Genomic DNA, 12,872 nt, shown 5'->3' on the forward strand with positions numbered 1-12,872 from the left:
TCAAGTGCACACCGCCACCATGTGGTAGAAACAAGCAAGTACACCAATCTCATTAAAGCTCCAGACTACAATCAACCGTGATTAACTTCTTTTAAATCCCATTATTAAACATCTATAAAATTATTAAAGTGTTTATAAACCAAAACAACGTTTAATCTGTATAAAAATCCCAATATAAATAAAGTTATTTCAGCGATTCTTTTGTGATTGTGAAGTGCACACCGCCACCATGTGGTAGAAACAAGCAAGTACACCAATCTCATTAAGCATCGTTTCAATCACATTCATAAACATCTATAAAATTATTTAAGTGTTTATAAACCAAAACAGCGTTTCACCTGTATAAAAAGTCCAGTTACAATAAATCTTTTACAGCGCTTCTGTTTCTTTATTCTTATTTAGTTCTACAATTACTGACTGTAGTCCATCTGTTTCTCTACATAACTTTTTAATCTGCGTTCACCCTGTTCTTCAATGGTCAGGACCCCCAGAGGACCCCCACAGAGCAGGTATTATTTAGGTGGTGGATCATTCTCAGCACTGCAGTGACACTGACATGGTGGTGGTGTGTTAGTGTGTGTTGTGCTGGTATGAGTGGATCACACAGCAGCGCTGCTGGAGTTTTTAAATACCGTGTCCACTCAGTTAGACACTCCTACCTAGTCGGTCCACCTTGTAGATGTAAAGTCAGAGACGATCGCTCATCTATTGCTGCTGTTTGAGTCGGTCATCTTCTAGACCTTCATCAGTGGTCACAAGACGCTGCCCACAGGGCGCTGTTGGCTGGAATTTTTTTTTTGGTGGACTATTCTCATTCCAGCAGTGACAGTGAGGTGTTTAAAAACTCCAGCAGCGCTGCTGTGTCTGATCCACTCATACCAGCACAACACACACGAACACACCACCACCATGTCAGTATCACTGCAGTGCTGAGAATGATCCACCACCTAAATAATACCTGCTCTGTGGTGGTCCTGAACATTGAAGAACAGGGTGAAAGACAGATGGACTACAGTCAGTAATTGTAGAACTACAAAGTGCTTCTATATGGTAAGTGGAGCTGATAAAATGGACAGTGAGTGTAGAAACAGGGAGGTGGTTTTAATGTTATGGCTGATCGGTGTAATATGATTTGCTGTTGTATTAACAGGCCTGATGGAAAAGTCGGATCCGTAACGTCCTTCGTTTATTTTTTGCCATGAAATGCTCAGTCCTGGTCTGGGACGCAGGGGGTCGGTCGCTGCCAGAAAAGGCATGAGGCGAAAACATACCACGGACAGGGCTGAGTCCACATCATGGTGAGACGCTCACTCCCAGAAGCAATTAGGTAAAAACAATCCACCTACTGGCATTTTTTTTCCCTTTCTCACCATTTTTAGCACGCCCAATTTTTACCTGATTGCGTTACGCTTCCTCTCCACTGGTACTGACCCCCGCCTCTAATTGAAGAGATCGAACTGACACACGCCCCCTCCGACACGTGTGCAGTACCCGACTGCATCTTTTCACCTGCACGAGGCGAGTTCATGTGCGGTTCAGCTTTGTGCACGGAGATTCACACCCCGACTCTGTGCAGACGCCATCAATCAGCCAGCAGAGGTCGTAATTGCATCAGTTATGAGCTCCCTATCCGGCTCCCTTACCTGGATGAACAACAACCAAACGTCGTTCATGTGGCCGCCCAGCCCAGCCGGATGGCAGAGCCGAGATTCGATACGATGTATTCGAAATCCCAGCTCTGTTGTGCTAGTGTATTTTTCCACTGCGAAAGTAAACCTGAGGATCGGGGACGCTAGCGCTTCAATCCAGGGTTTGAATCTGGAGCAGTGCTATAAAGTATCACAGCATAAAGGTACTAATTTGCTCATGATCTTCTAATAACGACACTAATGTCGCCAGAAAATACACAGACTGATTCCTAAATCTGTATCGTTTTTTATTTAACACACGAATCCTGTTTTCATTCAGTTTTTTTATTGAAACTTGCACCATTCAACATTTTTTAAGTTACTAGATCTTTGTAAAATAATACATACACATATTTACAATGAATAAATGCAGGAATAACAAACCAAACTGCTTCCACGGTAAATAAGAATTGCAATTTCACGTCTGAAAAACAGAAGGCTGAGCTGCGTGTCCGTCTCGGGACACGACGGGATCAAAGCGGAGCCGGACTGCAGCACCTTTCCTCCTCGAAACCTTCATATAAACACTTTCATGAGCGAGTACAGACGGTGGAAAATCCTTCGTTAAGGATCCGGATGGATTTGGTACATCATCTAATCCACTGGCGCATGAACCCGCCATCCGGCTGACGTTACCGGCGCTGTAGGAAGTCGTTTGGCAGAGACGAACGTACTGGTGATGGATGTGTGCGGGTCAGGCGAGGTGTCCCCTCTCTGGGCGGGTCAGATGTAAATGGGGTGATACTGTTTATGGGTGAGTTTCTTTCTGCACGTGGGGCAGCTGTGCGTGAGGGCGAGGGAGTCGCGGATGCACTGGCTGCAGAACAGGTGGCCGCACTTGGTGGACACCATGAGCCGTCCACTCTCGATGATCTGTGGAAGAAAGGAGAAGATCGCTTTCCTGATGCGCAAGCCTTCTCGTGCAGTGAGCATGCGTAACACCACCTACTCTACATCGGCTACGTTAGAAACCGCTTTAATGAAATAGACGTTTATTTACCTCTGTGTAAACATCCATGCAGACAGGGCAGCTCACCGCACCGGGTGTGGACCTGTAACTACAGCAAAGCATCAAGACTTCGGTCAGCATGATGCATCAGAAGCTTTTTAACCCTTCACTGCATCGTGTAGCGAATTTGCAACAAATTAAAGATTGTGAAGCTGCGAGTGTAGCAGCATCGCTGGCCGACCTACTTTACGTCTCGCTCATGTACAGTGGTGTTAAAAAAAATAGCAGTCCAACACCATTAACTTGATAAATCACTGTTTTTAGTAGAAGTGATATTTCTACATAGCAAATAATTGACTTGAAAGTGTAGTAGAGTAATGAAAACAAAACAAACCCAACAATTAGGACATGCATGCCGCTCATGCCGAGTAATCGAAGCATTGATTGAAAGGGGCTTGTTCAAAATAATAGCAGTGAGGAGTTCAATTCATTCTGCAGAAGAACGGGTGTCAATTTTGGCCCTTATTTAAGGTAGGAGGGGGGCAAATGTTGCACAGGTTGGTCATAGCTCATTTCCTTCTGAAATATTGGGTAAAATGGGTTGTTCCAGACATTGTTCTGATGAACAGTGTACTTTAATTAAAAAGTTGATTTTAGAGGGAAAAAACATACAGAGAAGTGCAGCAAATTATGGGCTGCTCAGCTAAAATGATCTAAAATGCCTTGAAGTGACGACCAAAACCTGAAAGACGCAGAAGGAAGCGTGGAACTACTGTTCGATTGGATCAGAGAATAGCCAAAATGGCAAATACTCAGCCAATGATCACCTCCAGAAAGATCAAGGAACATCTGAAGTTACCAGTGAGTACAGAAGTGAAGCCAATTTACCAGCAAGAACTCCTGCAAAGTCCCGTTGTTAAGAAAAAGACGTCCTGAATGGGTTCAAATTTGCCATGGAACACATTAACTGGTCCAAAGAGAAACGGCTCAACATTTGTGGACTGGTGAAAGCAAAATTGTTCTTTTTGGGTCAAGTGGCCATAGACAGTATGTCTGACGCCCCTTGAGCACTGAATTCAAGCCACAGTACACTGTGAAGACAGTAAAGCATGGTGGTACAAAATGATGATATGGGGATGTTTTTCATACCGTGGTGTTACGCCTATTTATCACATACGAGGGATCATGGATCAGTTTAAATATATCAGAATACTTGAGGAGATCATGTTGCCCTATGTCGAAGAAGAAATGTCCTTAAAATGGGTGTTTCAACATGACAATGACCCAAAACATCTTGGTTACAGACAAACAAGATTGAGGTAATAGAGTGACCAGCACAATCCCCTGACCTCAATCCCAGAGAGAACTTGTGGGCTGACGTCTGAAACACGTTTTTTTGAGGCAAAACCCAAAATTGCAGAAGAACTGTGGAATGTAGTTTAATCATCCTGGACTGGAAATACCTGTTCAGAGGTGCCAGAAGTTGATCGACTCCATGCAACACAGATGTTATAGATACATTTTTTTGAGTTTTTAAAGAAAAATGCTGACACTGCTATTTTTTGTTAATGTTTTGATTTAGAATTGAAAGTGGAGTATTTTCAGTGCGTTTGCATTTATGGAAATAAAAGTTATTATAATGATTTTGTGCTTTATTCACTTTTTTAAAATCACTGCTATTTTTTTTAACACTACTGTACTTTACGTCTCGCTCATGTATCTGTACCACAGATGGCGTACGAATCGAGATTACGTCCTTTTGTTCCGGCTAACGGCCGCGTCCACGCTGTTCAGTGAATTAGGCCGTGAAAGAGTGAAAAATTTAGCAGGTAAGCTTCCCGAAAAAATCCCAGGCGAAGCTACAGGTATGTAGTTGTTATCAGTCGCATAACCGTACACAATAATCGTACGCTGCGTCCTTACGGTTACGTTATTGCATATTGCATATTTGCAACAACGTGCGGTGAGGTCGGCTCCTCATGCCGAAAAAGGGGAACTCGTCCGACCGGGAGATGGTGCGACAGCTGCTTTTTTGGACCTCCCAAGCGACACCACATCAACAGATGAGCAAATGAAATTTCTTGTTCACAATGATGGGTATCTGATTTTCATATTACATAGTACATAAAACATATGAATATTTTGCAAATGCATGAAAAACCTCTTTTTACTGCAAAGAGGGAATTGGAAGTTACTAGATTGTAGGGGTGGGTTTTAAAATCGATCTTCATTTGAACGATCCGATATCGATTCATATAAACGCGAGATCGATCTTTTAAATACGCCCCTTTTTACGGTGCACACGGAAATCTGTTACCCCCTTTAATCTCGCGTGACCGGCCAGTGTTTTTTTGCGCAACGAGATCTGACCTGCACATCAGTTCAGCACGGCAGAAGCTCAGGTCATGCCTGGTTCACACTACACGAGGGTCAGCGCTAGGTTCGGGAGGAACTCGGCGTTCGCTCGGCTATCTAAACTCGGCTCTCGATCAGTGTGAGGAACAGCGAGGGGAAACACAGGGGCGAGGTTGTAAACAGGTGGTACAGGGGCGTAATATAGTTTCTATCAGAATACATCAGCACACGCGAGTTTTACAGTATTTCTGACCTGATCGTTCTCTACAAAACTAAATATTTATTAACCTCCAACTCACTATAGAACAAGCCATGCTGCTCGTGTTGCCAAATCCACTCGGATTCATTTATTTTTCTCCTCTTTTCTACATCAGCGCACAAACTCTGATCTCTCGCTACTTGTTGATGTGCATGTTTGGACGTGGTATCATTAAACCTTTCATCACTTCTCACGTTTGTTTTCGTGACAAAACGTAGTTTTGGAGAGCAGAGAAGCTCGCCTGTGATTCCCCCGGTGATAGATGGTGTAGATGTAAAACCCCCCATCACCCCCGGCAAATCAGAGTGTCGTGTAGTGTAAACTTGGCATAAGCTGTTCAACAGCCAGGTGTATGTTTACATTTACACTGTTGTAGCGTGTCAGACATATAAAATAATAATAAAAAATAAATGTTACCGTTTTCTGTTTTGGATTAATTATTTATGTAAACAAAATACACAAATATTTTTAATGATGAGTGTTCTTTGTACAATTATCACATTCGTTCTCTGAACATCTGCACATATTTAAACAAAACCTGTTAATGTAACTCAAATATGCCTAACTGTGTTGAATCGGAATCGAATCGATCCAGGAAATTAGTGGCGATACCCAGCCCTACTAGATTGGGGGGAAAAAAAGCCAGAAACACACCAAGGGAACTTGGAAAATATATATATATTTTTTTACTATTTTTCTGTGTATTCAGTGGCTATAACAACCAACATATATTTTCCACAAAGAAAAAAAAATCATGCAATGAAGGGTTAAAGACGTGACGTTTTCAAAACCATAACACAATAACTCATCTTAACCACAAACGTCTTAAGAAAACTGATGACAAGGCAAAAAACCACCAACAATTTAAGCAGGAAAGGGATGCACCAGTTTCCAGTCCTGAGGCGCCCATGTGGCACAGCGTGATATTCCACTAGCACACCTGTGCAAGGATTCTGATCTCTCAAGAGTTCGAATCTCAGTTGGCCACTAATACCAAGTTCACACTACACGACTGGATCTCCTGAACTCGGGAGTCTTTCAGTCCGTGTGTATTTCACACTACACGACTTTCTGATTTGCCGGGTCGCTGTACGGTTCACACTACACGACTGGATCTCCTGAACTCGGGAGTCTTTCACACTACACGACTGATCGGCGATGGGGGGTCTCACACTACACCATCCATCACCAACTGGAATCGCAGGCGAGCTTCTCCGCTCTCACAAATATCGTTTTGTTACGAAAACACACGCGAGATGTGACGAGGGGTTTAATGACACCACGTCTAAAATGCACAAGTAGCGAGCGATCGAAGTTTGTGCACGTAAAAACTAAGAGAAAAAATAAATGAATCTTGGTGGATTTGGCTTGGATTGTTCTGTAGCGAGTTGGAGGTTAATAAATACTTTTTGCAATGCAGCGTGGGTGATTTGTAGAGAACGATCAGGTCAGAAATACTGTAAAACTAGTGTGTAACACCTGTGTTTTATGATATAAACTATATTAAGCCCCTGTAGAACCTGTTACACTCCTCCCCTGCGTTTCTTCTCACGCTGTATCTTGCGTTCTCATTGGCTGTTCGACACAGCACTCATTGCCAGTCGGGAAACACCCATTCGGATATCTGACATGCTAGAAATCTCGATCCGGTCGCCGAGCGCTCGGCGAGCCGGTCGGATCGAGTTGTTGGATAGTTCACACTTAGCGATCGAGAGCCGAGTTTTGATCGCCGAGCGAACGCCGAGTCGCTCCCGAGCCGGCAAATCTAGCGCCGACCGGTCGTGTAGTGTGAACCGGGCACAATCTGCTGGCTGGGAAAAAAACGGACTAAAAAGTGGGCGGGGTCTCCGACGCCGTGTTAAGGACGCCGATTAGCAGCAAGTGAAAGAACGTGGAGATCAGCGTGTGACTCTCCATGGGCGAGACCGTCCTCACACGCAATGGACCAGAGGGAGCGTGCGTCAGGCAAATACACCCTCCTAAGATGCCATCGGGGTCCCCAGCAGCAAAATAATAATTGGCTATGACTAAATTGGGGGGGGAAATCCATATTTTATGATAATCATGCACACTATATGGACAAAGGTTTAGGGACACACACAGGTTGAAATCTAGTTCCCTAAACACATTTCAGTCTATGTATTACAGTAATTCACATCAGTACCTTTTATCGTTCGAGTCCAGTGACGGCATCGACCGATCGGGCATCTCTACCAGGGTGCGAATCAAATAAACCCGAGAGAACGTGCTCACTCGATAAAGCCGTATCACAGATCTGACCCCGATGCGGTGGGTGACGTTTACCTGGCGTTTGTACTACTGGCGCGTAGAGACGACGGCAGAACCGGATCGAGACTCTGACTTGGCTCATCGTCGTCACTGCTCACCACGTAACTCTCCGTGCCCTGAACGCGTCTGCTCTGTGTACCTACCACACACACACACACACACACACCAATACAACACACACCAACACACTGACCACTGACCCCGACATTTAAGGGCCATTCCGCCGAATCGGTGCCATTTCCGTGCCCGGGACATTTCATGTTTAAATGTAAATGCAAATTAACTTTAAAATGCATTTTGTAACTGAGGAAAGTGTCCTGCACATTTATCTAAGCGCAAATTTAGGATATATAATTTAAAACGTTAATAAAAACTCCCTAGAACACTGAAAAAAATAGTATTCTGTTCAAAATCCTCCATTAAAACCTACATACATTAATAAATAAATAGATAAAGAGTCATTACCATCGTCCACAAGCTGGTTTCCACAGACCGATTAAAATGATAAGGGGGGGAAAAAAAGAAACGAGCCAAAATTAGGAGATGGAAAATGGACTGCTCGTTATTAATAATGGTCAAGTAATAAATATCAAACCATGAAGACGAGAGATGAGAACATACCACAACCGAATCATTGTTGGTAAGATCAACCACCGCCGAATCCGCTGCTTCACAGGTTAGGTCCACCACATCTTCAGCTGTATGGTAAATATATATATATACACAAATATAAACATAAGAAAGGAGGGATCCGGTTCCCGATCGTCAATCCACGGCCGTCTGAACAATCCCCTGATCTGATCCGGGAGAGCCGAATCACCACATGTGCCTTATCTGCAACCGCTTCTTGTTACCGGTCAGTCATACTGCATACAGAGAGCCACCTCACTTAACCAGGTACAGAAGGAATAAACCCTGTCCGACCTTCCCTCCCTCAAACACGGCACTGGCCTCAGATCTCAGCAGTGAAGGGTTAGTATATTTTACCTGTGTCACATGACCACACTCCAAAAAACCACAACAAACCTTATATACAGAGGAACCTCAATGTTTTTTCTTGTTTCTACACTCACTGTCCATTTTATCAGCTCCACTTACCATAAAGAAGCACTTTGTAGTTCTACAATTACTGACTGTAGTCTACATACCTTTTTAACCTGCTTTCACCCTGCTTTTTAATAGTCAGGACCCCCACAGAGCAGGTATTATTTAGGTGGTGGATGATTCTCAGCACTGCAGTGACACTGACATGGTGGTGGTGGTGTGTTAGTGTGTGTTGTGCTGGTATGAGTGGATCAGACACAGCAGCGCTGATGGAGTTTTTAAACACCTCACTGTCACTGCTGGACTGAGAATAGTCCACCAGCCAAAAATATATCCAGCCAACAGCGCCCCGTGGGCAGCGTCCTGTGACCACTGATGAAGGTCTAGAAGATGACTTTACATCTACAAGGTGGACCAACTAGGTAGGAGTGTGGTGGTCCTGACCATTAAAGGACAGGGTGAAAGCAGGTTAAAAAAAGTATGTAGACAAACAGATGGACTACAGTCAGTAATTGTAGAACTACAAAGTGCTTCTATATGGTAAGTGGAGCTGATAAAATGGACAGTGAGTGTAGAAACAAGGAGGTGGTTTTAATGTTATGCCTGATCGGTGTGTATATATATATATATATATATATATGGAAATTATTCAACCCACAAACCTGTCACCACATATATTTTACATACATACATCCATAAAAGAGATCTGAATTAGCTACACACAGGTACGAACATGCCCAGATGAAGTGAACATTTACTCACTGCTTAATCTGTCGCTTTCTACCATATCGATGGTTTCCACCGGCTGCTGAGACATCTGTATCCTGCTTCTCTTACTGCTACGTCTGGAACATGGATTGGAACTCGACCGTCTTCTCCTCTGAGCCTGAGGCGACAAAGAAAGCGCTGGAGGTCAGACCTGAACCGACTGACACACCCACCCGAGGGAGGCAGAGGGGAAGCTCAGGTGAACCTAATCGGGGCTAATTAGGGTCATGTGACCAAACCACCTGGGTGAAACTATATTTAAAAAATACCTACCGCACCATTCATGTTCAACTTAAAAGAAAGTTGTCATTTATAACGTTGATCTCAGGTTGATTCACCACCAGACACCAGAACCGCTCAGGGGATTCTGTTTTGTAGCACCGACTAGGAGGGGAGGAAGACACGACAAGGCATGAGATACGAGCTAATCATACTCACGATTATTCTGTAGGATTGGAACATTGACAGCAAATAGCAAAACAATTATGATGAATAAATCTCATGTTTTTTCATTTGTTCATTTTCTACCACTGCAGTATCCTGGTCATGATCGTGGTGGGTCCAGTTTCCACAGGATCACTGAGTGCAATGCAGTAACACATCCCGGACAGGATGCCAATCCATCACTATGACCGTGTGGACGCCCGGCCGGCAGCGTTGAAGAGATTCGAACCTGGATCTCAACCGTGGTGGGCTGGCGTAATACTGCTGCGCCACATGAGCACCATGAAGAATTCATAAATGACTAAATATGGTGATTGTAGAAGTTAGAAGAGGTGCTTTGACGACTTTATCCGGATGTGTTACACACCCATAACCTATTTTGAATATTTGAATATGGGAACATTATCAACAAATGAAGCCTGCGCCATAAGGTGCACCTGGTCCTGTAAAATGCTGGCTTGTTACTGGACCTAATGAACACCACTACATTAATTAAAGCTTTAAAGATTAATTAAGGTATCCCTTGGCTTTCTCAATAAGTAAATAAGCAATCCAAATGAAAGAAAAACGTCAGACCATGATCCCAGGCATCAATTATAACCGATATATACATTATACTCATTCATACCTACACCGATCAGCCATAACATTAAAACCACCTCCTTGTTTCTACACTCAGTCAATTTTATCAGCTCCACTTACCATATAGAAGCACTTTGTAGTTCTACAATTACTGACTGTAGTCCATCTGTTTCTCTGCATGCTTTTTTAACCTGCTTTCACCCTGTTCTTCAATGGTCAGGACCACCACAGAGCAGGTATTATTTAGGTGGTGGATGATTCTCAGCACTGCAGTGACACTGACATGGTGGTGGTGTGTTAGTGTGTGTTGTGCTGGTATGAGTGGATCAGACACAGCAGCGCTGCTGCTGGAGTTTTTAAATACCATGTCCACTCTATTAGACACTCCTACCTAGCCGGTCCACCTCGTAGATGTGAAGTCAGAGACGATCGCTCATCAATTGCTGCTGTTTGAGTCGGTCATCTTCTAGACCTTCATCAGTGGTCACAGGACGCTGCCCACGGGGCGCTGTCGGCTGGATATATTTGGTTGGTGCTTTATTCTCAGTCCAGCAGTGACACCGAGGTGTTTAAAAACTCCAGCAGCGCTGCTGTGTCTGAACACACACTAACACACCACCACCGTGTCAGTGTCACTGCAGTGCTGAGAATGATCCACCACCTAAATAATACCTGCTCTGTGGTGGTCCTGACCATTGAAGAACAGGGTGAAAGCAGGTTAAAAAAAGCATGCAGAGAAACAGATGGACTACAGTCAGTAATTGTAGAACTACAAAGTGCTCCTATATGGTAAGTGGAGCTGATAAAATGAAGTGTGTGTAGAAACAAGGAGGTGGTTTTAATACGCTAATACAAGCTGTTCAATTGTAAATCACCAAAAAATCACATATACAGCCGTGTTTGAATTCTGATCACATTAAAATGTTATGTTTTATTTGCCGTTAGCGAACACACTAGCTGCGTTATTCGATAGCATAACAGGCTACCTGTCTCGCTAGCAACTAGCTAACCAAGATGCACACCGCAAATCCTTTATTATATCAAGTTATAAATTAAATAATATACTTAGATCTGATCTAACCGAAATTCAGATATAATACGAACTGTCGAGTTTATATTTATATATTTAAAAACATACCAACAAAGAAAATGTACACTTTCCCCAAGTAAACACTAAGCTAACGTGTTAGCATGTCATTTTATACGCAAATACTGTTTTATCAACAATAAGAAACTGCCATTTTTCTAAAAATGAAATAAAAACTCGTTAAATCGAACCGTTTAACACAATAAAGATGAAGTTCAACGCGTACATACTGTAGAGCTAAACCATCCGCCGAGTCAAATCAGCCTGTTCAAAATAATAGGCTGAATTACAAATAACACCTTACACACTATACAAGTGTCCTAGATAGTGTGCAAGAGAGTGAATGACGCCCCCTTGTTAGTGCACTATATGCTGAATAAGAAGCAATTTGAGACGCACCCCTGTAAGTAAAGAGAAAAGTCATGCTTACATGAGCATAGGTTGGTAGAGAGTCTACTTGTATTTTCGGTTTCTAAAAATGACCTGATAATATTGTGAAGGTGGATCTTTTCCAGTCCTGCAATGGTACTACCGTGATAGTGTGTGCTGTTCTTTGAGAAGCTAACAAACCTGTGCATGATTTTGAAAATTGTAAGGAAACTTTGATGGACCAAGGAGAACATACCAAACTTGATCGACAGATAGAATGCCTTTATTCGTCATATATACATATACAGACATACAGTACAACGAAGTTCTTTCTTCGCATATCCCAGCTTGTTTGAACGCTGGGTCAGCTATTGTACAGCGCCCCTGGAACAGAGAGGGTTAAGGGCCTTGCTCAAGGGCCCAACAGTGGCTGCATGGCAGATCTAAGATTCAAACCCTCAACCTTTCAGTTAGGTAGCCCAAAGCTCTACCCACTAGGCCACCACTGTCCCAGTGGTAAATAAACTTGTTAGTAATCCAAAGATACACCTGTACAGAACAGTGCTGGATCTAATACACTCATATTGCCACCATAAGGTGCAGCAGTGTTGTTGGGATTTTTAAATACTGCTGAAACATACTGGGCACTTAAGGAACACATCCTGTTGGTTCTGATAGTTGGAGACTAGTGCTATTTTCTTTTAACACGTGTTAAAATCCTCCTAGTCTTTTATCAGTGGACAATTTCTGATCGCTGGGTGCTGTTCATTTTATGTTTTTGGTTGGATTCTCCTTCCGGCACGAACATTGAAATGTTGGAAACTTTCGACACTGCTGCAATGAAACTAACACTGTAATAACGTGACAGTGCGCTGTACTGGTATGACTATATCATTTACATTTACAGCATTTAGCAGTAAATGCTTACAGTACTGTGACAGTATACTGTCTAATCAATTAAGGGTTAAGGGCCTTGCTCAAGGGCCCAACTGTGACAACCTAGCAGTGGTGGGGCTTGAACCAGTGACCTTTTGATTA

At 43.1% G+C, this 12,872-nt stretch overlaps 1 protein-coding gene across 1 annotated transcript; it reads right to left on the reverse strand.

Annotated features, from left to right (window-relative positions):
• Positions 1-1,957: 1,957 nt before the first annotated feature.
• rnf4 (ring finger protein 4) lies at positions 1,958-11,757 on the reverse strand. The gene is made up of 8 exons (XM_063000875.1): positions 11,696-11,757; positions 9,626-9,736; positions 9,347-9,470; positions 8,162-8,238; positions 8,006-8,018; positions 7,556-7,679; positions 2,689-2,746; positions 1,958-2,561 (listed from the first exon to the last, which is right to left on the reverse strand). Exons 2-8 carry the CDS (start codon positions 9,635-9,637, stop codon positions 2,412-2,414), a joined length of 558 nt encoding a protein of 185 aa, XP_062856945.1. The 5' UTR covers positions 9,638-9,736; positions 11,696-11,757; the 3' UTR covers positions 1,958-2,411.
• Between the last annotated feature and the right edge of the window lie 1,115 nt (positions 11,758-12,872).

Source organism: Trichomycterus rosablanca, chromosome 8, assembly GCF_030014385.1.
Source record: "Trichomycterus rosablanca isolate fTriRos1 chromosome 8, fTriRos1.hap1, whole genome shotgun sequence".
Taxonomy (NCBI): domain Eukaryota; kingdom Metazoa; phylum Chordata; class Actinopteri; order Siluriformes; family Trichomycteridae; genus Trichomycterus; species Trichomycterus rosablanca.